General features: G+C 41.2%; 1 protein-coding gene across 23 annotated transcripts in view; it reads right to left on the bottom strand.

Annotated features, from left to right (window-relative positions):
* RUFY2 (RUN and FYVE domain containing 2) overlaps positions 1-24,888 on the bottom strand; it is a 63,810-nt gene that overhangs the window by 23,630 nt on the left and 15,292 nt on the right. For 5 of the 23 annotated variants that reach the window (XR_010578001.2, XR_012417865.1, XM_005565693.5 and 2 more), the window contains exons 8-13: positions 20,690-20,759; positions 18,926-19,027; positions 18,673-18,789; positions 16,110-16,277; positions 14,604-14,701; positions 12,045-12,164 (exon numbers count right to left, since the gene is read on the bottom strand). Coding sequence is in view for 7 of the 23 variants with exons in the window: in XM_005565693.5 (XP_005565750.1) it covers positions 12,045-12,164; positions 14,604-14,701; positions 16,110-16,277; positions 18,673-18,789; positions 18,926-19,027; positions 20,690-20,759 (675 nt within the window). In the remaining 16 variants the exon portion in view is untranslated. Of the gene's footprint in view, positions 1-12,044; positions 13,851-14,603; positions 14,702-16,109; positions 16,278-18,672; positions 18,790-18,925; positions 19,028-20,689; positions 20,760-24,888 lie in introns of all 23 variants that reach the window. The other 18 variants (XR_012417868.1, XR_012417869.1, XR_012417875.1 and 15 more) reach the window with 9 other exon arrangements.

The raw sequence follows: 24,888 nt of genomic DNA, 5'->3' as shown, positions 1-24,888 counted from the left end.
GCCCAACATGGTGAAACCCCATCTCTACTAAAAATACAAAATTTAGCCGGGTGTGCTACTACTTGGGAGGCTGAGGTAGGAGAATCGCTTGGACCCAGGAGGCGGAGGTTGTAGTAAGCCAAGATCTCACCACTGCACTCCAGCCTGGGTGACAGAGCAAGATTCCATCTCAAAAAAAAAAGAAAAAGAAAAAGGAAGATGTAAGTACATAAAGAATTAAAATGTCTAAATAAAAACCACTATAATCAAAATTTTAAACTAAACAATAAACTTAGAAAACATTTTCAGGCTGGGCACAGTGGCTCATGCCTGTAACTCCAGCACTTTGGGAGGCCGAGGCAGGTGGATCACCTGAGGTCAGGAGTTCGAGAACAGCCTGGCCAACATGGCGAAACCCTGTCTGTACTAAAAATACAAAAATTAGCCAGGCGTGGTGGCACACACATTTAATCCCAGCTATTCAGGAGGCTGAAGCACGAGAATCGCTTGAACCTTGGAGGCAGGGGTTGCAGTGAGCTAAAATCGCACCACTGCACTCCAGCCTAGGCAACAGAGTGAGACTCTAAAATATATATATTTATGGTTCATGCCTGTAATCCCAGCACTTTGGGAGGCCGAGGCGGGTGGATCACCTGGGGTCAGGAATTTGAGACCAGCCTGGCCAACATGGTGAAACCTGTTTCTACTAAAAACAAAAAACTATCTGGGCATGGTGGCGGGTGCCTGTAATCTCATCTACTCGGGAGGCTGAAGCATGAGAATTGCTTGCACCCAGGAGGTGGAGGTTGCAGTGAGCTGATATCGTGCCACTGTGACCAAAAAAAAAAAAAAAAAAATTGGGTTATCACTACAGAATAAGTTGCATTACTGCAGAATATCAGATTGTCTTACCCATGCTTTTGTCAAACACTAGAAAGGTAATTCAGTAACAGAGTACCAGAGTTTCAAGACTATTCTACTGATGGGCCAAGTATCCCAGTCGTGTTCTTCATGTGCTTCATTTGACAAGGCATAGAGACTTACACAACAAACCCAGGGCACCATTAATAAATCTGATGACTTAAATGCTCCTTGTAACTTAAAATTAAGAGGAATTGTTTTTTCTGAATGTTTTGGGGTTTTTGTTTTGTTCTGTTTTTAGAGACAAGAACTCACTCTGCCACCCAGCAGGCTGAAGTTTAGTGGCACAATCAGCTCACAGCAACCTTGAACTCCTGGGCTCAAGCAATCCTTTTGCCTCAGCCTGCTGAGCAGCTGGGGCTACAGGTGTGTGCCACAACACCCAGCTAATTTTTTCTTTCTTTCTTTCTTTTTGTAGAGACAGGGTCTCATTATGTTGCTCAGGCTGGTCTTAAACTCCTGGCGTCAAGCAATCCTCTTGCCTCAGCCTCCTAAAGCACTGGGATTACAACCATGTGCCACCACGCCTGGCCCTGCTTTTGGCTTTGGGAGTGGATTTCAGTTTCACAGTTTTCACAGTGTAGAAATAATATGGATTTTCTTTTCTTTTCTTTTCTTTTTGAGATGGAGTCGTGCTCTGTCACCTAGGCTGGAGTGCAGTGGTGCGACCTTGACACACTGCAACCTCCACCTCCTGGGTTCAAGCGATTCTCCTGCCTCAGCCTTCTGAGTAGCTGGGATTACAGGCGCCCACCACCACGACTGTCTAATTTTTTAAAAATGTTTAGTAGAGACGGGGTTTTACCATGTTAGTCAGGCTGGTCTCGAACTCCTGACCTCGTGATCCACCTGCCTCAGCCTCTCAAAAGTTCTAGGATTACAGGCGTGAGCCACCAGGCTCGGTCTGTAGGTTTTTAACCACAGTAATATACCCTGGACTAAAGCCAGGGAATTCTACATATTAATTCCTCAAATTCCTCAAATTATTATATTTGTGGTAGATTTAAATGGAGTACAGAATTCTGGTTCTGGAAAAGATGAAGTAAGCACCCCTATCCCTCCAACTAAGTACAGTTAAAAACTCTGGACATTATATGTAAAATATACATAAGAAGACTCCAAGGCCAAGCACAGTGGCTCACGCCTGTAATCCCAGCACTCTGGGAGGCCCAGATAGGCGGATCACCTGAGGTCGGGAGTTCAAGACCTGCCTGGCCAACATGGAGAAACCCCGTCTCTACTAAAAATACAAAATTAGCCGAGCATGGTGGCACATGCCTGTAATCCCAGCTACTTGGGAGGCTGAGGCAGGAGAATCGCTTGAACCCGGGAGGCGGAGGTTGCAGTGAGCCGAGATCGCGCCATTGCACTCCAGCCTGGGCAACAAGAGTGAAACTCCACCTCAAAACAACAACAACAAAAGAAGACTTCAGAAAGTAAAGAGAAGATGTTTGATCAGCTAGGAACTCCAGGAATCAAAGAACAACATGGTGATGAGTTACCTCAGGTTTCTTTTTGTCTCACATATAGGTCAGATTAGGTGTTGATGAAGCCCTCAACCCATTAAATACTAATGGGCATAGACAAAAAAAAAAAAGCCCCAAGAAGAGCTGTTCCCATGCCAAAGGGCCAGGAAATAGCCTAGCAAGACAGAAAACTTTGGACAATAAATGTCCTATTCCAGCAAAACACCTGAGAAAAAACCCATGCCCCCGCAACAAACCTCAGTCAGCAAAAGCTGAGTGAGGAGCCTGGATTTCTACTCTTGCCTGGCAATGATAAGGTAACCTTCTTGCACCCTGCTGTGGTAGTATCAGAAAATGTCAAGTGGGAGCCTGAACCCTCCTAACCCCCAGCAGTAATAAGGCATCTGTTATGGTTTGAATGTTTGTCCTCTTCAAAACTTACATTGAAACTTAATGCCCAGTTTAACAGCATAAGAGGTAAGGCCTTGCCGGCACAGTGGCTCACGCCTGTAATCCCAGCACTCTCGGAGGCCAAGGCAAGCGGATCACTTGAGGTCAGGAGTTTGAGACCAGCCTGGTCAACATGGTGAAACCTCGTCTCTACAAAAAACACAATTAGCCAGGTGTGGTGGTGTGTGCCTATAGTCCCAGCTACTAGGGGTGCTGAGGCAGGAGGATTGCCTGAACTGGGGAGGTCAAGGCTGCAGTAAGCTGAGATCGTATCACTGCACTCCAGCCTGGGCAACAGAGCCAGACCTTGTCTCAAAAAAAACAAAAACAAACAAACAGGTGAGGCCTTTAAGAGGTAATTGGCTCATGAGGTCTCTGCCTTCATGAATGAATTAACAGGGTAGTGGACTAATGGGTTATCACAAGAATGGGTCTGTTATAAAAGTCAGTTTGGTAGGCCAGGAATGGTGGCTCACACCTGTAATCCAAGCACTTTGGGAGGCCAAGGTAGGAGGATCACTTTAGGAGTTCAAGACCAGCCTGGGCAATATAGTGAGACCACATCTCTATAAGAAAAATAATAAATAAAAATAATAAACAAAAGCCAGTTTGACTCTCAGTACACTCCTCTTGCCCTGTGATGTCTTCTGCCATGTTAGGATGCAGCACAAAGCCCTCACCAGAAGATGACCAAATGTGGCTGCCCAATCTTGGACTTCCCAGATTCCAGAACTGTAAGAAATAAGCCTGTTTTCTTTTTAAATTACCCAGTCTCAGGTACCCAGTTATATCAACAGAAAGTAAACTAATCTGGGCCAGGCACAGTGGCTCATGCCTGTAAACCCATCACTTTGGGAGGACAAGGTAGGTGGGTCACCTGAGGTCAGGAGCTCGAGACCAGCCTGACCAACATGGCAAAACCTCATCTCTACAAAAAATTAGCCAGGCATGGCGGTACGCGCCTGTAATCCCAGCTGCTAAAGAGGCTGAGGCACAAGAATCACTTGAACCCGGGAGGCAGAGGTTGCAGTGAGTCGAGATTGTACCACTGCATTCCAGCCTGGGCAACAGAGCGAAAACTCTGTCTCAGAAAAACAGAAAGTAAACTAATGCAGTCTATCCCTGGATCTAAGGGAAAAAACAAAGAAAAAATAAAACAAAGTGTCTCTCAAGCAACCTCACTGGTAACAATGGAAGAGTAACCTGGGTCTTGAATCTGCATGCAGCAGTAAAAAGGCATTTCTTTTTTCTTTTCCTTTTTTTTTTTTTTTTTGAGACAGAGTCTTGCTCTGTCACCCAGGCAGGAGTGCAGTGGCACAATCTTGGCTCACTGCAACCTCTGCCTCCCAGGTTCAAGTGATTCTCTCACCTCAGCCTCCCGAGTAATTGGGATTACAGGCACCAGCCACTACGCCTCACTAATTTTTCTATTTTTAGTAGAGACGGGGTTTCGCCATGTTGGCCAGGCTGGCCTCGAACTCCTGACCTCAGGTGATCCACCCGTCTCCGCCTCCCAAAGTGCTGGGATTACAGGCGTGAGCCACCATGCCTGGCCTAACAAGGCATTTCTTAACCACCCCCACAGTATCAGTGAAAGCCAATTGAGAGCCTGGATTACCTCCACCCAGTGGTAATGAGGCTTCTCGTCCTCTCTCTTCCAAGATGGTTTCAGCAGAAACCAAGAGGAGAGCCTGGACTTCCACTACCCGCCAACAGTAACATGACACCACTCCCCTTCTCCACAGTATCAGTGGAAGCTGACTGGAAGATTCAGATTTCAATCCCTGCAGTTATTAGGCACCCTATTCCATCCCACCTGGAATGGTCTTGGGCTTCCAACTCCATTTGACGTAAAGGGTTACTGTCCACATCCCCCTACTAGTGTGGTTTCAGTGGAGGCCTGCCAAAACAATATATAAAATCCAGAGTCTTATTCTACCCAAAGTATCCTGGATGCGACTGAAAAACATCTGTTATACTAAGGCCCAGGAAGGTCTCAAGTTAGGTGAGAAACATCAATCAACAGATGCTAACATCATAGTTCCAGATGGTGTAATTATCTGTCAAGAATTTTAAAGCAGCCACCATTAAAATGCTCCCACTACCAATTAAGACACATCTGAAAAATCATGAGGAAAGAAAGAAGAAAGGAAATAAACATAAAAAAGAGCCTGGCCAGGCAACATGGCTCACATCTATAATCCCCACACTTTGGGAGCCCAATACAGGAGGATCACTTGAGACCAGGAGTTCAAGACCAGCCTCGACAATATACCATAGCCCTCATCTCTACAAAAAATAAAAACAAAAATAAATTAGCCAAGCATAGGGGTGTATGCCTGTAGTCCTAGGAAGCTTGGGCAGAAGGATCACTTGAGTCCAGAAGTTGAAGTTCACAGTGAGCCATGATCATGCCACTGCCCTACAGCCTGGTCAACAGCAAGATCCTATCTCAAAACTAAACAAAAACAAAACAAACAACAAAAGAAAATAGATCAAATGGAAATCTTAGGACTGAAAAATACAATAATCTTGCTGAAAGGGCTCAAGAGAAGAATGAAGATGGTGAGGGAAGAATGAATGAATTTGAAAATATAACAACAGAAATAATCCAATCTGAACAGGAACTGGTGGGACTACTAAAACAAAAAAAAAAAGATCGCCTGGGCACAGTGGCTCACGCCTATAATCCCGGCACTTTGGGAGGCCAAGGTGGGCGGATCATGAGGTCAAGAGATCGAGACCATCCTGGCTAACATGGTGAAACCCTGTCTCTACTAAAACTACAAAAAATTAGCCGGGTGTGGTGGCGGACACCTGTAGTCCCAGCTACTAAGGAGGCTGAGGCAGGAGAATGGCATGAACCCGGGAGGCGGAGCTTGCAGTGAGCCAAGATCATGCCACTGCACTCCAGCCTAGGCGACAGTGTGAGACTCCATCTCGGGAAAAAAAAAAAGGCCAGGCGCAGTGGCTCACGCCTGTAATACCAGCACTTTGGGAGGCCAAGGCGGGTGAATCACAAGGTCAGGAATTTAAGACCAACCTGGCTAAGATGGTGAAACCCCGTCTCTACTAAAAATACAAAAAAAAAATTAGCCGGGCTTGGTGGCAGGCACCTGTAATTCTAGCTACTCAGGAGGCTGAGGCAGGAGAATCGCTTGAACCAGGCAACAGAGGTTGCAGTGGGCTGAGATCGCACCACTGTACTCCAGCCTGGGTGACAGGCTGAGACTCCACCTCAAAAAAAAAAAAAAATTAGCTGGGCATGGTGGCACGCACCTGTAGTCCCAGCTACCCAGGAGGCTGAGGCAGAAGAACCACTTGAATCCAGGAGGTTGCAGAGAGCCAAGATCGCACCACAGCACTCCAGCCTGGTGACAGAACAAGACTCCGTCTCAAAAAAAAAAAGACCCAACATTCATGGTATCAAGAGTCTCTGAAGGGGAGGAGAAGGCAACTGACACTAAAAAAAAATATATCTGAAAAAGTAATGGCTGAAAATTTCCCAAATTTGACAAAGACATAAACCTACAGATATAAGAAGCTGATCAAATCCTAAATAGGTTAAATCCCCAAAAAAAATTTTTTTGAAAGCAGTAAGACAGAAATGACATTAACGCCTAAAGAGAAACAATTCAAATGACAGTGTATTTTTAATCAGAAAACCATAAAGGCCAAGAGAAAGTGGTGTAAGATTTCTCTAGTGCTAAAAGAACTGCCAACCCAGAATTCTATACCCAATGAAAATATCCTTCAGAAATGAAGGTAAAATAGAATTTACTGCCAACAGACATACCCGAAAAGAATGGCTAAAGAGCTTGGCATGGTGGCTCACACCTGTAATCCTACCTACTCAGAAGGCTGACGCCAGAGGATTATTTGAGGCCAGGCATTCAAGACTAGCCTGAGCAACATAATAAGACCTCATCTCTAAAAAAAAATTTGGCCGGGCACGGTGGCTCAAGCCTGTAATCCCAGTACTTTGGGAGGCCAAGATGGGTGGATCACGAGGTCAGGAGATCGAGACCATCCTGGCTAACATGGTGAAACCCATCTCTACTAAAAAATACAAAAAATTAGCCAGGCGTGGTGGCAGACGCCTGTAGTCCCAGCTACTCGGGAGGCTGAAGCAGGAGAATGCCGTGAACCCGGGAGGCAGAGCTTGCAGTGAGCTGAGATCCGGCCACTGCACTCCAGCCTGGGTGACAGAGCAAAACTCCATCTCAAAAAAAAAAAAAAAAAAAAAAAAATTTAAGGCCAGGTGCAGTGGCTCACGCCTGTAATCCTAACACTTTGGAAGATCATGGCAGAGGGACTGCTTGAGGCCAGGAGTTCAAGACCAGCCTGGGCAACATAGCAACATCCTGTCCCTATAAAAATTAGCCAGGTGTGGTGGTATGCTCTACCATCCTAGCTACTCAGGAGGCGGAGGCGAGAGGATCCTTTGCGCCCATGAGTTCAAAGCCGCAATGAGTTATGATCACGCCACTATACCCCAGCCTGGGCGAGAGAGAAATAAGACCCTATCTCAAAAAAGTAAAATAAAATAAGTTTTTAAATTAGTTGGCATGATGGCTAATGCCTATAGTCCCAGCTACTTGGTAGGTAAAGGCAAGAGCATTGCTTAAGCCCAGGAGCTCGAGGTTGCAGTGAGCCATGATCACACTACTGTATTCCAGCCTCAGTGACACAGTGAGACGCCTCTCTCTTTAAAAAAAAAAAAAAAGAGGCCAGGCACGGTGGCTCACGGCTATAATGCTAGCACTTTTGGAGGCCAAGGTGGGCTGATCACTTGAGCCCAGGAGTCCGAGATTATTCCCGGTAACATGGAGAAACCCCGTCTCTACCAAAAAAAAATAATAATAATACAAAAATTAGCCAGGTGTGGTGATATGCACCTATAGTCTCAGCTACTCAGGAGCCTGAGATGGGAAGATTACTAAGCCCAGGAAATCAAGGCTGCAGTGAGCTGTGATCACATCACTGCACTCCAGCCTGGCTGACAGAGCAAGACCCTGTATCAAAAAAAAAAAAAAAATGTTTAAAGAAAGTTCAGACACACACAAAAAAACCTGGAGCTTCAGGAATAAAAAAGAATAATGAAGTTTTCTAAATTAGATTAAATTTAAACATTAAATTCTGTTTATGGTTGCACAACATATTACAATATTGTCTAACATGATTCCCAATATATGTAAAAGAGATCATTAAGCAAATTATATTAAAGAAGGGAGAAAGTATGAATACTTAAATAGAGGTAAGGTTTTCACACTTCATCCAAAGTGGTAAAATGTTAATGCCAACAGACTGTGGAAAAATAGCATATGTGTAATATAATGTCCACAGCAAACACCAAAAATCTATACAAAGAGATGCATTCAAAAGTGCTACAGATAAATCAAAACGGAATTCTAAATAATGTTCATGTAACTTATGGGAAGGCAGGAAAAATTAAACAGAGGAACAACAAATAGGAAAAACAAATTAAACAACAAAATGGCTGACTTAAGCTCTACTATATCAATAATTACAATGCATATAAATGGACTAAACATACTATGAAAAGACAGAGTTGGGAGAATTGATTTTAAAAGCATGAAGCAGGCCAAGCACGATGGCTCATGCCTGTAATCCAAATGCTTTAGGAGGCTGAGGCAGAGAGATCACTTGAGGCCAGGAGTTCCAGACCAGCTTAGGATATATAGCAAGACCTCCATCTCTTAAAAAAAAAATTGTTTTATTAGCCAGGTGCAGTGGCACATGCTTGTTGTCCTAGCTACTCAGGAGGCTGAGGCAGGAGGATCTCTTGAGCCCAGAATTAGAGGCTGCAATGAGCTATAATGGTACCACTATACTCCAACCTGGCAACAAAGCAAGACCCTGTCTCTAAAAAACAAATAACAACAACAACAAAACATGAACTATATGCTGTCTATAAGAAACTTCAGGCTGGGAGCAGTGGCTCATGCCTGTAATCCCACACTTTGGGAGGCCAAGGTGGGAGGATCACTTGAGCTCAGGAGTTCAAGATCAGTATGGGCAACATACCAAGACCTTTTCTCTACTAAAAAATAAAAATAAAAATAAATTAGCTGGGTATGATGGCACAACGCCTAAGGTCCCAGCTACTCTGCAAGCTGAGGTTGGGAGGATTGCTTGAGCCTAGGATTGCTTGAGTCATAGCTGCAGTGAGCTATGACCATGCCACTGCACTCCAGCCTGGGCAACACAGTGAGACTCTGTCTTTAAAAAAAAAGGAAAAGAAACTTCAAGCCGGGGATGGTGGCTCACACCTGTAATCCCAACACTTTGGGAGGCAAAGATGGGAGGATTACTTGAAGCTAGGAGTGCAAGGCTAGCCTGGGCAACACAGCAAGATCCTGTCTCTCCAAAAAAAAAAAAAAAAGAAACTTCAAACATTACAAAGGTACACTGAAAGTAAAAAAAAAAAAGGAAAAATACAAACATTAATCAACAGAAAGCAGGAGTAACTATATTAATATCAGAAAAATTAACTTCAGAGCAAAAAAAAATTACCAGAGAAGTACATCATATAATGACAAAAGGGTCACTCTACCAAGAAGATATATTAACAGTCCTGAATATGTAGGCATCAAATAACAGAGCTTTAGAATACAATAAGCAAAAACAGAATTGAAAAAATAAATATACCAATCCACAATCACAGTTTGATATTTCAACAAATTCTCTCTCAATAATTAAAAACTACTAGACAGAAAATCACCAAGGATAGAGAAGAACTTAACAAACACTTCAATGGGTATAAAGGCAGCTTAGCAACTTATACTTCATACACGGCATGTGGTCTTGTTTTAATGATCTGTTAATATAATAAATAACTACTTTCCATTGTTGCTTTGTTTGTTCTTACTGTTGTTTTCTTTTAATAACAGAATTGGTACATATTAACTGGGGGAAAAATACTGATATTTATAAAATAAAACTAAAATGTCCCTGTCAACCTCAACCTACCAGCATTCACCTGAAATAACCACTCCCCAGAATCTGTATTCTTTAAAATATTTTCTATGTATAAATATATATGCATACATGGTTTTAATTTTGTTTTTTAAATTGAATCACATTTGGCATATTGTCTGCAACTTGCTTTTTTTCAGCACAATGACATATACTAACATCCTTCCTGGTTGGTGATATATAGATCATGCAAAGTACTAATAAAAATGTTCTCAGAAGCTGGGCATGGTGGCTCACTTCTGTAATCCCAACACTTCGAGAGTTGAGGCAGGAAAATCGCTTGAGGCCAAGAGTTAGAGATCAGTCTGAACAATATAGCAAGACTCCATTTCCACAATTTAAAAAAAAATGTTCAGGAGCTAAATGATAAGAACTTATGAACACAGAGAAGGAAATAACAGATACAGGGTTCTATCTGAGTGGGGAGGATGGGGGGAAGAAAAGGAGCAGAAAAGATAGCTATTGGGTACTGGGCTTAATACCTGGGTGATAAAATAATATACACAACAAACCCCCATGACACGTGTTTACCTAGTAACAAGCCTTCACATGTACCCCCAAACCTAAAATAAAAGTTAAAAAAAAAATTAAAGACAACTGGCCAGGCACGGTGTCTCACACCTGTAATCCCAGCACTTTGGGAGGCTGAGGCAGATGGATCACGAGGTTAGGAGATCGAGACCATCTTGGCTAACACAGTGAAACCCCGTCTCTACTAAAAATACAAAAAAAATTGGCCGAGAGTGGTGGAGGGCACCTGTAATCCCAGCTACTCAGGAGGCGGAGGCAGGAGAATGGCATGAACCTAGGAGGCAGAGCTTGCCATGAGCCGAGATCACGCCACTGCACTCCAGCCCAGGGGACAGAGCAAGACTCTGTCTCAAAAAAAAAAAAAAAATCAGAGAAAATTAAAAAAAAAAAAAAGTTGGCCAGGCACAGGGGCTCATGCCTGTAATCCTAGCACTCTGGGAGGCCAAGGTGGGCAGATCACCTGAGGTCAGGAGTATGAGACCAGCCTGGCCAACATCATGAAACTTCATCTCTACTAAAAAATACAAAAAATTAGCTGGGTGTGGTGGCATAAGCCTGTAGTCCCAGCTATTCAGGAGGCTAAGACAGGAGAATTGCTTGAACCTAGGAGGCAGAGGCTGCAGTGAGCCACCAAGGTCATGCCACTGCATTCTAGCCTCGGCGACAGAGTGAGACTCCATCTCAAAGGAAAAAAAAAACAAAGTTGATTTTAAAAAAATGTTCTCGGCCGGGTGCGGTAGCTCATGCCTGTAATCCCAGCACTTTGGAGGCCGAGGCAGGTGGATCACCTGAGGTCAGGAGTTTGAGACCAGGCTGGCCAACATGGTCTTAGTAGAAACCCCGTCTCTACTAAAAATGCAAAAAATTAGCTGGGCATGGTGGCAGGCAACTGCAATCACAGCTACTCAGGAGGCTGAGACAGAAGAATCACTTCAACCTGGGAGGTGGAGGTTGCAGTGAGCCGAGGTCACATGCCATTGCACTCCAGCCTGCGCAACAAGAGTGAAACTCCATCTCAAAAATATATACATATATATTCTCAGAAAACAGCATGTCCTTTAATAATATAAGTTTCTTGTAGTTACAAAAGCCTATTATACTCAGCACCTAGAAATATAATGACCATCAGATTAATGTTAAATAACAGAAGAATGAATAAAACTCTCCTAGAGCAAGAAGACAGCAAAACAGAGTTGAAAGTACTTTGTAAATCATAAAGGGAGTAAAAACATAAGTATTATTACAATTATATTTTCTTTTTTTTTTTTTCGAGACAGAGTCTCGCTCCGTCGCCCAGGCTGGAGTGCAGTGGCGCGATCTCGGCTCACTGCAAGCTCCGCCCCCCCCGGGTTCACGCCATTCACCTGCCTCAGCCTCCCGTGAAGCTGGGACTACAGGCGCCCACCACTACGCCCGGCTAATTATTTTTTGTATTTTTAGTAGAGACGGGGTTTCACCATGTTAGCCAGGATGGTCTCGATCTCCTGACCTCGTGATCTCCCTGTCTCAGCCTCCCAAAGTGCTGGGATTACAGGCGTGAGCCACCACGCCTGGCCTTTTTTTTGTTTTTGAAAGTAAACACTAAAAGCTAGCTGGTATCATTAGATAAATAAAGATATTGGTATTCTATCATCATGTGCAAAAAAATGAGGGGGTTATGTTAACACAAGTATTTGTTTCTAAGAGTGAAATACTCACAGCTGTTTCTCCTTTTGGGAGATTTGTTTCTGCAGACTGTCAGATTTACTGAGACATTCTTGTAGATATTTCTCATCCTCATCTTCAGCTTCCATCTGCGCCTTCTCTGCTTGCTGCAATCTGGTGTAATTCAAATCAACTTTGGGTAAAACTGAGGCTAGAACTAGGGTGTAAAAGGGTGAAGAAGACAAATAAAAGAAAAATGGGGAAATAGAAACATTTCTAAATGAAAACAAAGTTTGGGGAAAAACTCACAAACTCAAACGTGAAAGAGTCACACAATGTCTAGAAGTTGTTCTGTGATTTTTTTGTCAATATAACATGTAGTATGCCCAGAATACTATCTTCAAATTTGTTTTATTTCTTGTTCGTAATTAACAGTGCAAAGCAATACAGCCTTTACCACTTATGCAGAGCATAATGAATCAAATTTCAAAGCATAATAGGTATGTTACTACCTTTTTTCAAAACCATGAAAAGTAAAGGATTTATGCCTACACTAGGTGAAGAAGCCACACTGTTATATGTTAAGCTAGGATGTGTATGCCAGGAATCAAGTGTGCTACAAGGCCAAGAGCAAAGACCTGCAATTACTCCAAATGAGAGCCAACTCCTTCTTACAGCATCTTTATGCATTTACTAAATTATGCCGAAGCTCTATGCATGTGTGTGTGTGCATGTGTGCATACATGTTTAAGATTTAAAAAGAATTTGGTGCCAGTTGGCATCATTCACTAGAGATCATTTTTGTTCCTCACCATTTAATATTAAAAATTAGCTAAAATATTTTCATCTTTCCTGTTTTTATTTGTAAGTCGTTGCATTTTCCTGTGCTTAGCTCCACTCCCTGCCTTCTTTGGCCGTCTAGGATTTCTTACATTTAACTTCAATATTTTTATAAGAAAATATTTACCAAGATTCAAAGGATATTAACTCCTTGCAGGAAATCACAAGAGAAATTTCGGTTCAACTAACTAAAAAAACTCTTCCTCTTCCTTTCTTCCTTAAAACCATACCAATGGAGCAACCCTCACATATTTCAGGGGTATAAATGCTGCTTCCAAGGAAAGGAGAGCTATCATTCAAGTTATATCCAAATCTAAGATTAAATTAAAATATTCAGGTGCTGGGGATGGACCCAAGCTTTTCTCTAAGGTTACAAAAAGGAAAATAAAAGAGTGAGGTAGGCCTTGAAGTTGTGCTATCACAGAAGAGGGCAAGGGAGAACTGGAAAACTGAGAAGCTGAAGCACAGGATGTTGGCCAGTCTGGGTTATAAGTTATTTTGAAGCATATGTAAAAATCAGTAAGGGAACCGTTGGGCAAAGAGTGGGCCAATGAGAAAAAAATATCTGTGCCAACGCAGTATAAAACCAAAGGTTAAGTTATTTTTAAACAATCTTTATATTTTTCATCAAAAAGTAGCTAAAAAGATAAAACTGCATTTGAAAATCCTGACCTCCAAAGGGTCAATACTCAAATCACCCTTTGTGCACAAGGTTTGAGGAATGTATGTCTAGAAATCCAAGTGCACCCACTCTGCTTAATGGCAGTGTATTACCATAGCAGCTGACCAAGAAATGTGCAGGGTTCCTAACACCCTTTTAGAATATTTAGTAGCATAGACTCCTTTCTATTTAATGTATTATAAAATTGTTGATTCTCTTTTCATTTAGTCTGTTTAAATACAAGTGGTCTTCAGAAAGATATATCTTTGACCAGCTTGTACTGGTCCTGCGTGTCACTGCTGGCACATTTCACCAATGACATTGCAATTGTCCTAGTTTGAGTTAACAAATCGTTATCACTTCATAATGGAATGGAAAGAAATCAAAGACAGAAAAAGGTAATAAAGATGTCCAAAATGTAAAAATGGGGATAAAGAAAACAAAAAAGAAAAAAGAAGAAAGAGGATGTCAATAAAAGAATATTCATGTCAATAAAGCATTAATAGTTATGTTTTTCATAAATAGATTCAAAGAAAGCAATGATAAAAGACATATGTTGACACCAACATGACAGGGCAATGGAAATACATTACATTTTCCAACAATAAAAGTGAAAAATGCCAATATAAAACAATTCAATTTAAACAAAATTATATCTTCGGTTGGGTTGAGGGTCCTAGCTCAAAGAAACAAAACTAAACCACCAATTCGGAATGCTTGATTTCATATAAACAGATGGCGAATGGCAAAGAATACGATAATTAACATGCATGGAAATCAATTAGGGATAATCTCACTCTGTTTGTTCATTTTTATTTTTTTTGACGTTTTTATTTGTGTATTTGTTTTATGTAATTGAATAACATGAAACTACTGATATTAGGCCTCCAAGAAAAATCTACAATATGACAACTTCAAATGATTCAGCATAATATAAAGCAACTTGATTCCATGCAACAACCAAAACAAAAACACAAAATCCTGCTGGGCTTAAACAAAAAACGTGTCCTAATCTATATCTTCCTAACAGTTTTTGTGGCAGGTGTCGGAACTGAATAAAGAAAAAGGGGAGAAGAAAAGAAAAAAAGAAACTAAGACTGGAAATGCTGTACCTTTGTTCCAGCTGCCTCATGGCTGCAGTAATTTTGTTGGTTTTTTCTTCTAGTCGGGCAATTATTTCATTTTTTTCTTTCAAGCCATCTTCAGAACCCTATTTATAAAAACAAAAGCTACAGTGCTTTTGATTTTTTTTTTCCTGTGTGTGTGGTTTTTTTTAATAGACAGGGTATCACTATGCTGCCCAGTTTGGGTTTGAACTCCTGGGCTCAAGTTATCCCACCTCTCAGCCTCCCAAGTAGAGTTCTCATCTTTTAACCTGAGTATTTATAAGTTTCTTATACCATTTTGCTATGGGACTGTTACTTTGAAATGAACAGAGTTACTTTATACATAAAATAATTGTGTATTAGTCATTTTTGTGTATTAGTGCTATTAGTCGTTTTTGTTTCTGTTTTTTTTTTTTAAGATGGGGTCTTGCTATGTTCACCAGGCTGGTCTCAAACTCCTGGCCTCAAGCAATCCTCCCATCTTGGCCTCCCTAACTGCCAGGATTATAGCATGAGCCATGGCACCTGGCCTCTATTAGTCTTCATTTAAAATGTAATAGGCCAGGTGTGGTGGCTCACACCTGTAATCCCAGCTCTTTGGGAGGCCAAGGTGGGAGGATCTCTTGAGACCAGCCTGGGCAATATAGTGAGACCTCATCTCTACAGAAAATAAAAGAAAAAAAGAAAAAATTTAAAAAAGAAAGTATAATAAAGAAAAAAACTCCACCTTCAATATTTTTGGAAGATGACAGAATACATTCTTGTAAAATATGATATTTTTCAAATTAATTAAATAAAGGATTTTGGCAACAAGTCTACTTAATAGCAATATCATCTTAGAAAATTTACAATTATGGGCCAGGCATGGTGGCTCACGCCTGTAATCCCAGCACTTTGGGAGGCCGAGGTGGGCGGATCACCTGAGGTCAGGAGTTCGAGACCAGCCTGGCCAACACTGTGAAACCCCATTTCTACTAAAAACACAAAAATTAGCCGGGTGTATTGGTACATGCCTGTAGTCCCAGCTACTAGGGAGGCTGAGGCAGGAGAATCGCTTGAACCTGGGAGGCAGAGGTTGCAGTGCGCCAAGATCACACCACTGCACTCCAGCCTGGGCAACAGGGCAAGACTCTGTCTCAAAAAAAAAAAAAAGAAAATTTACTATTATGATAGTGTAGCATTTCAACCAAAATTAAATATTTCTTAGGACTACACTGTAAAAGGAAGTTCACAAAAATGTTTTGTAGTTTAAATTGAGAGTTTTCCCAAAAGATTTAATCTTCATACTCTTAACCTTTCAACATTAAAAATTTAGACAGGGATAGACAGGGGATATTTTGTTTGTTGATACCTTTTTCATTACATTTAAGAGCTTTCATTTAGAAAAAAAAGACATTGGCCTTCATAACTAATACGGCACAGTTAAAATGGGCTTATCTCTTAAAAACCAAAACCTTTCTACAAATATTCACTTTCAATTTCCATAAAATGAAATTTAAGAACAATCCTTACCTGCAACTTTTGATACATCTCTATGTTAATTGCTTTAACTTCCTCTAGCTGTTGTCGAAGGCCTATCAGAGTATCTTGTTTCTCATGGATATCTTTCTCCAGCAACTTCATGGCAAGTTCAATCTCATGCTTCATACTAACTTGTACTGCTAGCTCATTCTCTACATCCTGCAATTTCAATATATCCTCAATTCACATGCTACTTCAGGATGTAAAAATTAGATATACTTTAATAAAGGTTGTCCATTCAATATACAGACTACACTTTTTAAGTCCACTAAAGGGAATCAACCAGGCCCTCTAACAACACAATAAACATTTTGAAATGCAGGGCCAGGTGCAGTGACTCATACCTGTTATCCCAGCACTTTGGGAGGCCGAGGTGGGTGGATCACTTGAGGTCAGGAGTTCGAGACCAGCCTGACCAACATGGTGAAACTCCGTCTCTACCAAAAAAATACAAAAACTTAGGCAGGTGTGGTGGCACACGCCTGTAGTCCCAGCTACTAGGGAGGCCGAGGTGAGAGAATCACTTGAACCCAGGAGGCAAAAGTTGCAGTGAGCCAAAATCACACCACTGCACTCCAACCTGGGCAACAGAGTAAGACCCTGTCTCAAAAAATAAGTAAATATTTTCAAATGCAGTTTTTGCTAAAATGAAAGCATTTTCTATATTCTGTTAATCATTACTCTTTTACTGGTACAAGAATTAATCATTTTTGTGCTTCATAAATTGAATATTAATTTTCCTTAAACAAAAGGAAATGAAGTGGTCTATACAAGTAAAGGCCAAAGTAACTCAAAGCACAGTTTAATTTCCTTTTTTTTTTTTTTTTTGAGATGGAGTCTCGCTCTGTCGCCCAGGCTGGAGTGCAGTGGCGCATTCTTGGCTCACTGCAAGCTCCGTCTCCCAGGTTCACGCCATTCTCCGCCTCAGCCTCCTGAGTAGGTGGGACTACAAGGGCCTGCCATTACGACTGGCTAATTTTTTTTTTTATATATATATTTTTAGTAGACACACAGTTTCACCATGTTAGCCAGGATGGTCTCGATCTCCTGACTTGTGATCTACCAGTCTCGGCCTCCCAAAGTGCTGGGATTACAGGTGTGAGCCAACGCACCTGGGCAACTAGTTTAATTTCTTAAGAATTTTTTATCAGAAGAATTTAAAAGTTTCTTATGATTTATCTTAAGAAATTTATTGGCCTGCCAAGGTGGCTTATGCCAGTAATCCCAGCACTTTGGGAGCCCAAGGCGGGCAGATCACGAGGTCAAGAGATCGAGACCATTTGGGCTAACATGGTGAAACCCCGTCTCTACTAAAAATACAAAAAATTAGCCAGGCGTGGTAGCAGGCACCTGTAGTCCCAGCTACTCGGGAGGCTGAGGCAGGAGAATGGCGTGAACCTGGGAGGCAGAGCTTGCAGTGAGCCGAGATCGTACTACTGCACTCCAGCCTAGGCGACAGGGGGAGACTCCATCTCAAAAAAAAAAAAAAAAAAGAAAGAAAGAAAAAGAAATTTATTAACATTAAAGACAAAGAGAAAAGATGATTAAAAAGATGGGCAATATTCTCTTGACCTGGGTGGTGGTTACACAGGTTATTTGCGTTATAATTCATTAAGCTGTATATTCATATTTTTCTGTTGGCATTATATTTCACAATTTCAAAGGTTAAAAAAAAGTTAATTTTAAATATGACTTTCCTAATATTTGAATATGTTGTTCTGTTTCATTTACTATAACGTTGGTCACAACCCATTCATTCACAATCATATTGTAACTTACAGTTTAAAAAACACTGATACAGGTCAGGCACAGTGGCTTATGCCTATAATATCAGCACTTTGGGAGGCCAAGGCAGGTGGATCACCTGAGGCCAGGAGTTCCAGCCCAGCCTGGCCAACATGGCAAAACGCCATCTCTATAAAAAATACAAAAATTAGCCAGGCATGGTGGCACATGCCTGTAGTCCCGCTACTTGGGAGGCTGAGGTACAAGAATTGCTTAAACCTGGGAGGCAGAGGCTGCAGTGAGCCAAGATCGCACCACTGCACTCCAGCCTGGGTGACAGAGCGAGACTCTGTCTCAAAACAATAATACGCCGGGCGCAGTGGCTCATGCCTATAATCCCAACACTTTGGGAAGCCAAGGCAGGCAGATTACTCGAGGCCAGGAGTTCGAGACTAGCCTGGCCAACATGGTGAAATCCCGTCTCTACAAAAAATACAAAAATTAGCCAGGCATGGTGGCACATGCCTTGTAGTCCCAGTTACTTTAAAGGCTGAGGTACAAGAATCACTTGAACCCGGGAGGCAGAGGCTGCAGTGAGCCAAGATCGCACCACTGCACTCCAGCCTGGGCGACAGAGTGAGACTCCGTCTCAAAACAACAACAAAACATTGATATAGTGGAAGCTTAGAAAATTTGAGAAGATTAAGGGGTGAACTTGCTATATACCACACCAAAAAGGATAAGGCTGAAAGAGATTTTAAATGGTGCTTGCTAGAGAGTAAATTACTCCCAGGATGATTTTGCTAATATAATTTTCAATATAACCTACTTGTCGTAACTGAGATTCATCTCGAAGCTGCCTTCTGGCTTCATTGTACATTTCATCTAGCCCCTGACGAGAATGCTTATATGTTTGAAGCTCAGTTTCCACATCTACTTTGGTAACCTAGGAAGAAAACAAAATTTTTCATTCTATAATCACTACTATTAATACAGCACAGAAATACCTACTTCATGCAAAAGTCCCTAAAAATAGTAATTTCTGACATGAGATTGTCTGCTTGAAAGCAGTCTATACTTACCTCTAGGTGCTGCTGTGTTTTCATTAAAATCAATTTATTTTCACTTCGTAATTGATGATTTTCTTCTTGGAGTTTAATGATGTTATTCTTTGCTATTGCTAACTAAAAATTATGAAACGGGCAAGAAAAAAGATTTTAAACACCCTTATACTTGCTTTCCAGGTTATGTGCATGGCCATAAACAACAGAAAATAAAATCTCACAACTAGCAAAAGGTCTGTCACATTCAAAGAAACGTTCATAAGAAAAATATGCTCATTATTATCCCAAGATACCAATTTTAAAAATTAAACTCTTATTTCCTTTTGAACTATTCCTATTTTCTTTTATAGTTGAAACACATTAGGCTAATTTGTTATGCTTATAATAAACATATTATGCTTACTGTATGATTTACAGTATGTCCAGAATACAAAGTTTCTGAGTAAACAAATAGAGAATTATGCATTAAATAACAAAGGCTTTAAAGACTTGTGTAAAGATAAAAACACATATAAGGAAAGGAGGTTGTGCTATCATTGAAAAATGTAATACAGACATTTGTGGTAACTGAGTAGGACACCCCATGAAATCTGGACATTTAACAGGAACTTAAGTGACTATGACAAACAAGAGACACAATTCTCACCATGAGTTAAACATGCATGATTAAGTGGTGGGACTCTGAGGCCCAGAATGGAAAGAGAGATCCTATGAAAGCAAAGCAGAGACCATTCCCTAATAATGGTTTGCAATTAACACATTTCTGAACACTTTATCAGGGATCAACCTGAACTTCACAGTCCTACTAAAGTCAATAAGAGGCACAAACTAGTGAGCAGCTCTATAATGGTCCTGATCAGGAGCCCAACCATCAAAATAAAGATGCATTCTTAACTGCAGTCATGTAAGTTATCATGTGTTCCTTGGTTTGGAAAAATTGGGCCAATTTTAAAAGAAATGAGAATGTTAATTAACACGGAAAATAGGGTTCACAATACAAATAACAGAAGCCTAAATATTTCTGAAAATATGTTAAGTAATAATTCTTTGGTTTAATAGATTAAAAAAAAAAAACAAACAACACACCTAGAAGCAACTCTACAAAAAAGAGAGCTGAGATAAATTTCTGGGTCTGCTTCAAATGCACTCTGGGATCGCCAGATAGCTACTTTCACAACATAAGAAACCAGAGCACGTGGGATGAGTTTTACACATGGGATGGTGGAAAAAAGGTCACCATGATCATGCAGTGATGCCTGTGAAGAAAAGTAATCTGACTAGTGGAACAGTGGAACAGAGGGACGGTATCGTTTTAATAAGAATTTCTTTTTTTTAATGTGTATTATTATTTTTTTGTACTATACTTTAAGTTCTGGGATACATGCGCAGAACGTGCAGGTTTGTTACACAGGTATACATGTGCCATCGTGGTTTACTGCACTTAACAAGAATTTCTAACTACAGGTGATTACACTAGGTAAATATAGGTCATCCAGATTTTAAAATGAAAATCACAGCTTATCTACTGAAGAGTCTCTGAGGCTCATTTTTAGAAGTTGAGTATTTCAAATGTAGTATCTCACAGATTCTTATAACTGAGGATTTGCCTAAGAATATAGTTTCTCTAGAACGTATAATCATCAGTTACAACTGTATTACAAGTATCGCATCACAATGATGAGTGTATGTTCGTGTGTGCATATGTTTAATGCACTCATACTTAAAATGGAAAAGGATCACAAACACTAGTTCCATGAAATACATTTATCCATTAGACAATACCTCTTCAATCAGCTTAGTATTTGACTTTTCTAATGAATCAACTCTTGAATGGAGGCTGCTGACTGTGCTGCTGAAATTAAGAAAGAAAAAAACTCATTCAAAATCACACAAACTCAAAAAAGCACAAAAAAATATGTTATCCTAGACTTACTATGTTTACCGACAGGCACCAACTGCCTTGTCCACATTTCTGGGTGTGGAAAATTTCATTAACTTAGATAACTTGATTTAGCTAGGAGGGCAACAAAGAGTGTAGCAAAATAATATTTCTATTAAAATTCCATTTGGTGCTACTGATTCTTTTTTTTTTTTTTTTTTTTGAGACGGAGTTGTCCAGGCTGGAGTGCAGTGGCGCAATCTTGGTTCACTGCAACCTCCGCCTCCCGGGTTCAAACAATTCTTCTGCCTCAGCCTATGGGTTGACAGGCGTATGCCACCATGCCCGGCTAATTTTTGCATTTTTAGTAGAGACGGGGTTTCACCATGTTGGTCAGGCTGTTCTCGAACTCCTAACCTCGTGACCCACCCACCTCAGCCTCCCAAAGTGCTGGGATTACAGGCGTGAGCAACAGCACCCAGCCTACTCATTTTTTTACATTGTCTTCTTAGGGTCCTTCTTAAATTTAACTGAAAATATTTGGGAATAAAAATTTCACACAAAGATTACTAAGTATTGTTAAAATTATATTTAAAAGGATGAACTTTAAATGTCTACTTTATAATTATGTGGTTTGATGAAGCATATAAACAATGGTCTTTAATTCAAGCTCCATTTTGTTTCCCCTATCCATTTTCTTTTTTTTTTTTTTATTTTTTTTATTTTTTATTATTATTATACTTTAAGTTCTAGGGTACATGTGCATAACATGCAGGTTTGTTACATATGTATACTTGTGCCATGTTGCTGTGCTGCACCCATCAACTTGTCAGCACCCATCAACTCGTCATTTACATCAGGTATAACTCCCAATGCAATCCCTCCCCCCTCCCCCCACCCTATCCATTTTCATGAGAACTTAGAGACGTCCAAAGTCAACCATGGTTTGAGAAATATGAAGACAAGATACCCAGCATCAGGTTCTTAGTAACAAGTATCTGGCAGCTAAACACGCTGTCTTTCAAAGGAAATAGTCGAAGGTCAGATTATGCCAGATGAACACACTTGTTTCTTGCATTTTTATTTAAATGAATCAAGACTGGACATTATTGTATATTTTATTAAGAATGTTGGCCAGGCGTGGTAGCTCACACCTGCAATCTCAGCACTTTGGGAGGCTGAGACAGGCGGATCGCCTGAAGTCGGGAGTTGGAGACCAGCCTGGCCAACATGGTGAAACTCCATCTCTACTAAAAATACAAAAATTAGCCAAGCGTGGTGGTGGGAGCCTGTAATCCCAGCTACTTGGGAGGCTGAGGCAGGATAATCACTTGAACCTGGGAGGCAGAGGTTGCAGTGAGCTGAGATCATGCCACTGTAATCCAGCCTGGACAACAAGGGCGAAACTCCATCTCAAAAAAACAAGAATGTTGTCCAAGGCCTGCTTGATACTACCATCTCAAAACCTTCTCTAATAAAATGTAACGTTCTATATATAGTATGTTTCAGCAAAATCAATAATAGATACAATAAATTTTATACCAGCCTCGGAAACAAGTATTGGTATTTTAATTTTACTAGTGAAACAAGAAAAATGTTTTTCCAATCATATTAAATCATTTTTAAGACATAATCATTCTTAGGTAGACAACTTGAGTTTTTCACAAATAGCACCAGGATGTCCTGATGGTACGACAGACAAACACAGGTCTAGGAGACGTAAGACTAAGGGCCCTGCTTTTCTACTTCCTAATTGTGTCACCTTGAAAGTTGTAAAACTGGCCAGGCACAGTGGCTCACACCCATAATCCCAGCACTTTGGGAGACTGAGGCAGGCAGATCACGAGGTCAGGAATTCAGAACTAGCCTGGCCAACATAATGAAACTCCCTCTCTACTAAAAATACAAAAATTTGCTGGGCGTGGTGGCACACGCCTGTAATCCCAGCTACTCGGGAGGCTGAGGCAGGAGAATCGCTTGAACCCAGGAGGCCGAGGTTGCAGTGAACTGAGATCGCACCACTGCACTCCAGCCTGGGTGACAGAGGAAGACTCCGTCTCAAAAAATAATAATAATAATAAAAGAAAGTTGCAAAACCTTCCTGAGCTTCAGTTTCTTTTCTACAAAATTGGACAATAATATTCACCCTGCCTTTATGTGAGGATGCAATAATCATCAATAAAAGCACTTTGAAAACAAACCCTCAATAGTAGTTTTGAGTGAGGAATAATAGGTGAATTCAGGCCAGGCATGGTGGCTCACATATGTAATCCCAGCACTTTGGGAGGCTGAGGCTGGTGGATCACGAGGTCAGGAGTTTGAGACCAGCCTGACCAACATGGTGAAACCCTGTTTCTACTAAAATTACAAAAATTAGCCCAGTGTGGTGGTGCATGTCTGTAATCCCAGCTACTTGGAAGGCTGAGGCAGGAGAATTGCTTGAACCTGGAAGGTGGAGGTTGCAATGAGCTGAGATCGCGCCATTGCATTTCAGCCTGGGCGACAAGACCAAGACTCTATTAAAAAGTGAATTCTACTTTTTTCTATATGTTTTCTATATAGTCTAAATGTACAATAACTACTCTTTATTAGAAAAACAATGAAAAGCCAGGAGCAGTGGCTAACATCTATAATACCAGCACTTTAGGAGACCAAGTGGGCAGATGGCCTAGCTCAGAAGTTTGAACCAGCCTGGGCAACATGTTGAAGCTCCAGCTCTATCAAAAATACAAAAAAATTAGCTGGGTGTCGTGGAGCGAGCCTGTGCTCCCAGCTACTTGGTAGGCTGAGGCAGGAGGATCGCTTGAGCTTGGAGGCAGAGGTTGCAGTGAGCCAAGATCAGGCCACTGCACTCCAGCCTGCGTTGACAGAGTGAGAACCCTGTCTCAAAAAAAAAAAAAAGAAAGAAAGAAAGAAAAAAAAGAAAAACCAAAAGCAATGAAACACTTTTATCTTTATTTATTTATTTATTTTGAAATAAATAAATAAATGATTTAATGATCGATATGATTTCTATTGTGCAGTGCCACAATCTCAGCTCAGTGTAGCCTCAACCTCCAAAGTTCAAGTGATCTTCCCATCTCAGCCTCCTGAGTAGCTGACACTACAGGCGCACAACACCATGACAAGCTAATTTTTTGTACTGTTTTGGGTGTATAGAGACAAGGTCTCACCATGTTGCCCAGGCTGGTCTCAGACTCCTGAGCTCAAGTGATCCTCCTATCTCAGCCTCCTAACATGCTGGATTACAGCATGGGCCACTGCTCCCGGTGCAATGAAACATTTATAAAACATAAGGTATACAAAAGTCAGACACCAGTATTGCTGTAACTGATTAACACACATGATTTAAACAACTGAGAATGAGAAAATTCTTTTGAACTGGACCAGCCGCGGTGGCTCACGCTGTAATCCCAGCACTTTGGGAGGCCAAGGCGGGTGGATCATGAGGTTAGGAGTTCAAGACCAGCCCGGCCAATATGGTGAAACCCCATCTCTACTAAACATACAAAAATTAGCCGGGCATGGTGGCGAGTACCTGTAATCCCACCTACTCGGGAGCCTGAGGCAGAAGAATCATGTGAAACTGGAAGGCGGAGGTTGCAGTGAGCCGAGATCACGCCACTGCACTCCAGCCTGGGTGAAAGAGTGAAACTCTGTCTCAAAAAAAAAAAAGAAAATTCTTTTGAACTGAGTGGAATAACCCCAAGATAAATTGTTGGCCAGGCATAGTGGCTCACACCTGTAATCCCAGAACTTTGGGAGGCCCAGGCGGGCGGATCGCTTAAGCCCAGTAAGGTGGAGGTTGCAGCGAGCTGAGACTGCACCACTGCACCCAAGCCAGGGACAACACAAAGAGATTTTGTCTCAAAAAAAAAAAGTTAAGTGAAAATAGTAAGGTATAGAGTAGTGTGAAAGTGTGCTACCTAATATGCAAGAAGAGGGAGGGGGAAGAGATATGAGAATATATATACATATTATTGCTATGAGCATAAAGTATCTCTGTATACACAAGAACTTAATATATTAATTGCTTGTGAAGAGGGAAACTAGATGGATGAAGATCAGGGAGAGGGAGACTTTTGTTTTATGTTCCTTTCGT

Source organism: Macaca fascicularis, chromosome 9, assembly GCF_037993035.2.
Source record: "Macaca fascicularis isolate 582-1 chromosome 9, T2T-MFA8v1.1".
Classification (NCBI taxonomy): Eukaryota; Metazoa; Chordata; class Mammalia; order Primates; family Cercopithecidae; genus Macaca; species Macaca fascicularis.
Note: the sequence above shows the minus strand (reverse complement) of the source record. Positions and strands in the feature narration are given on the sequence as shown.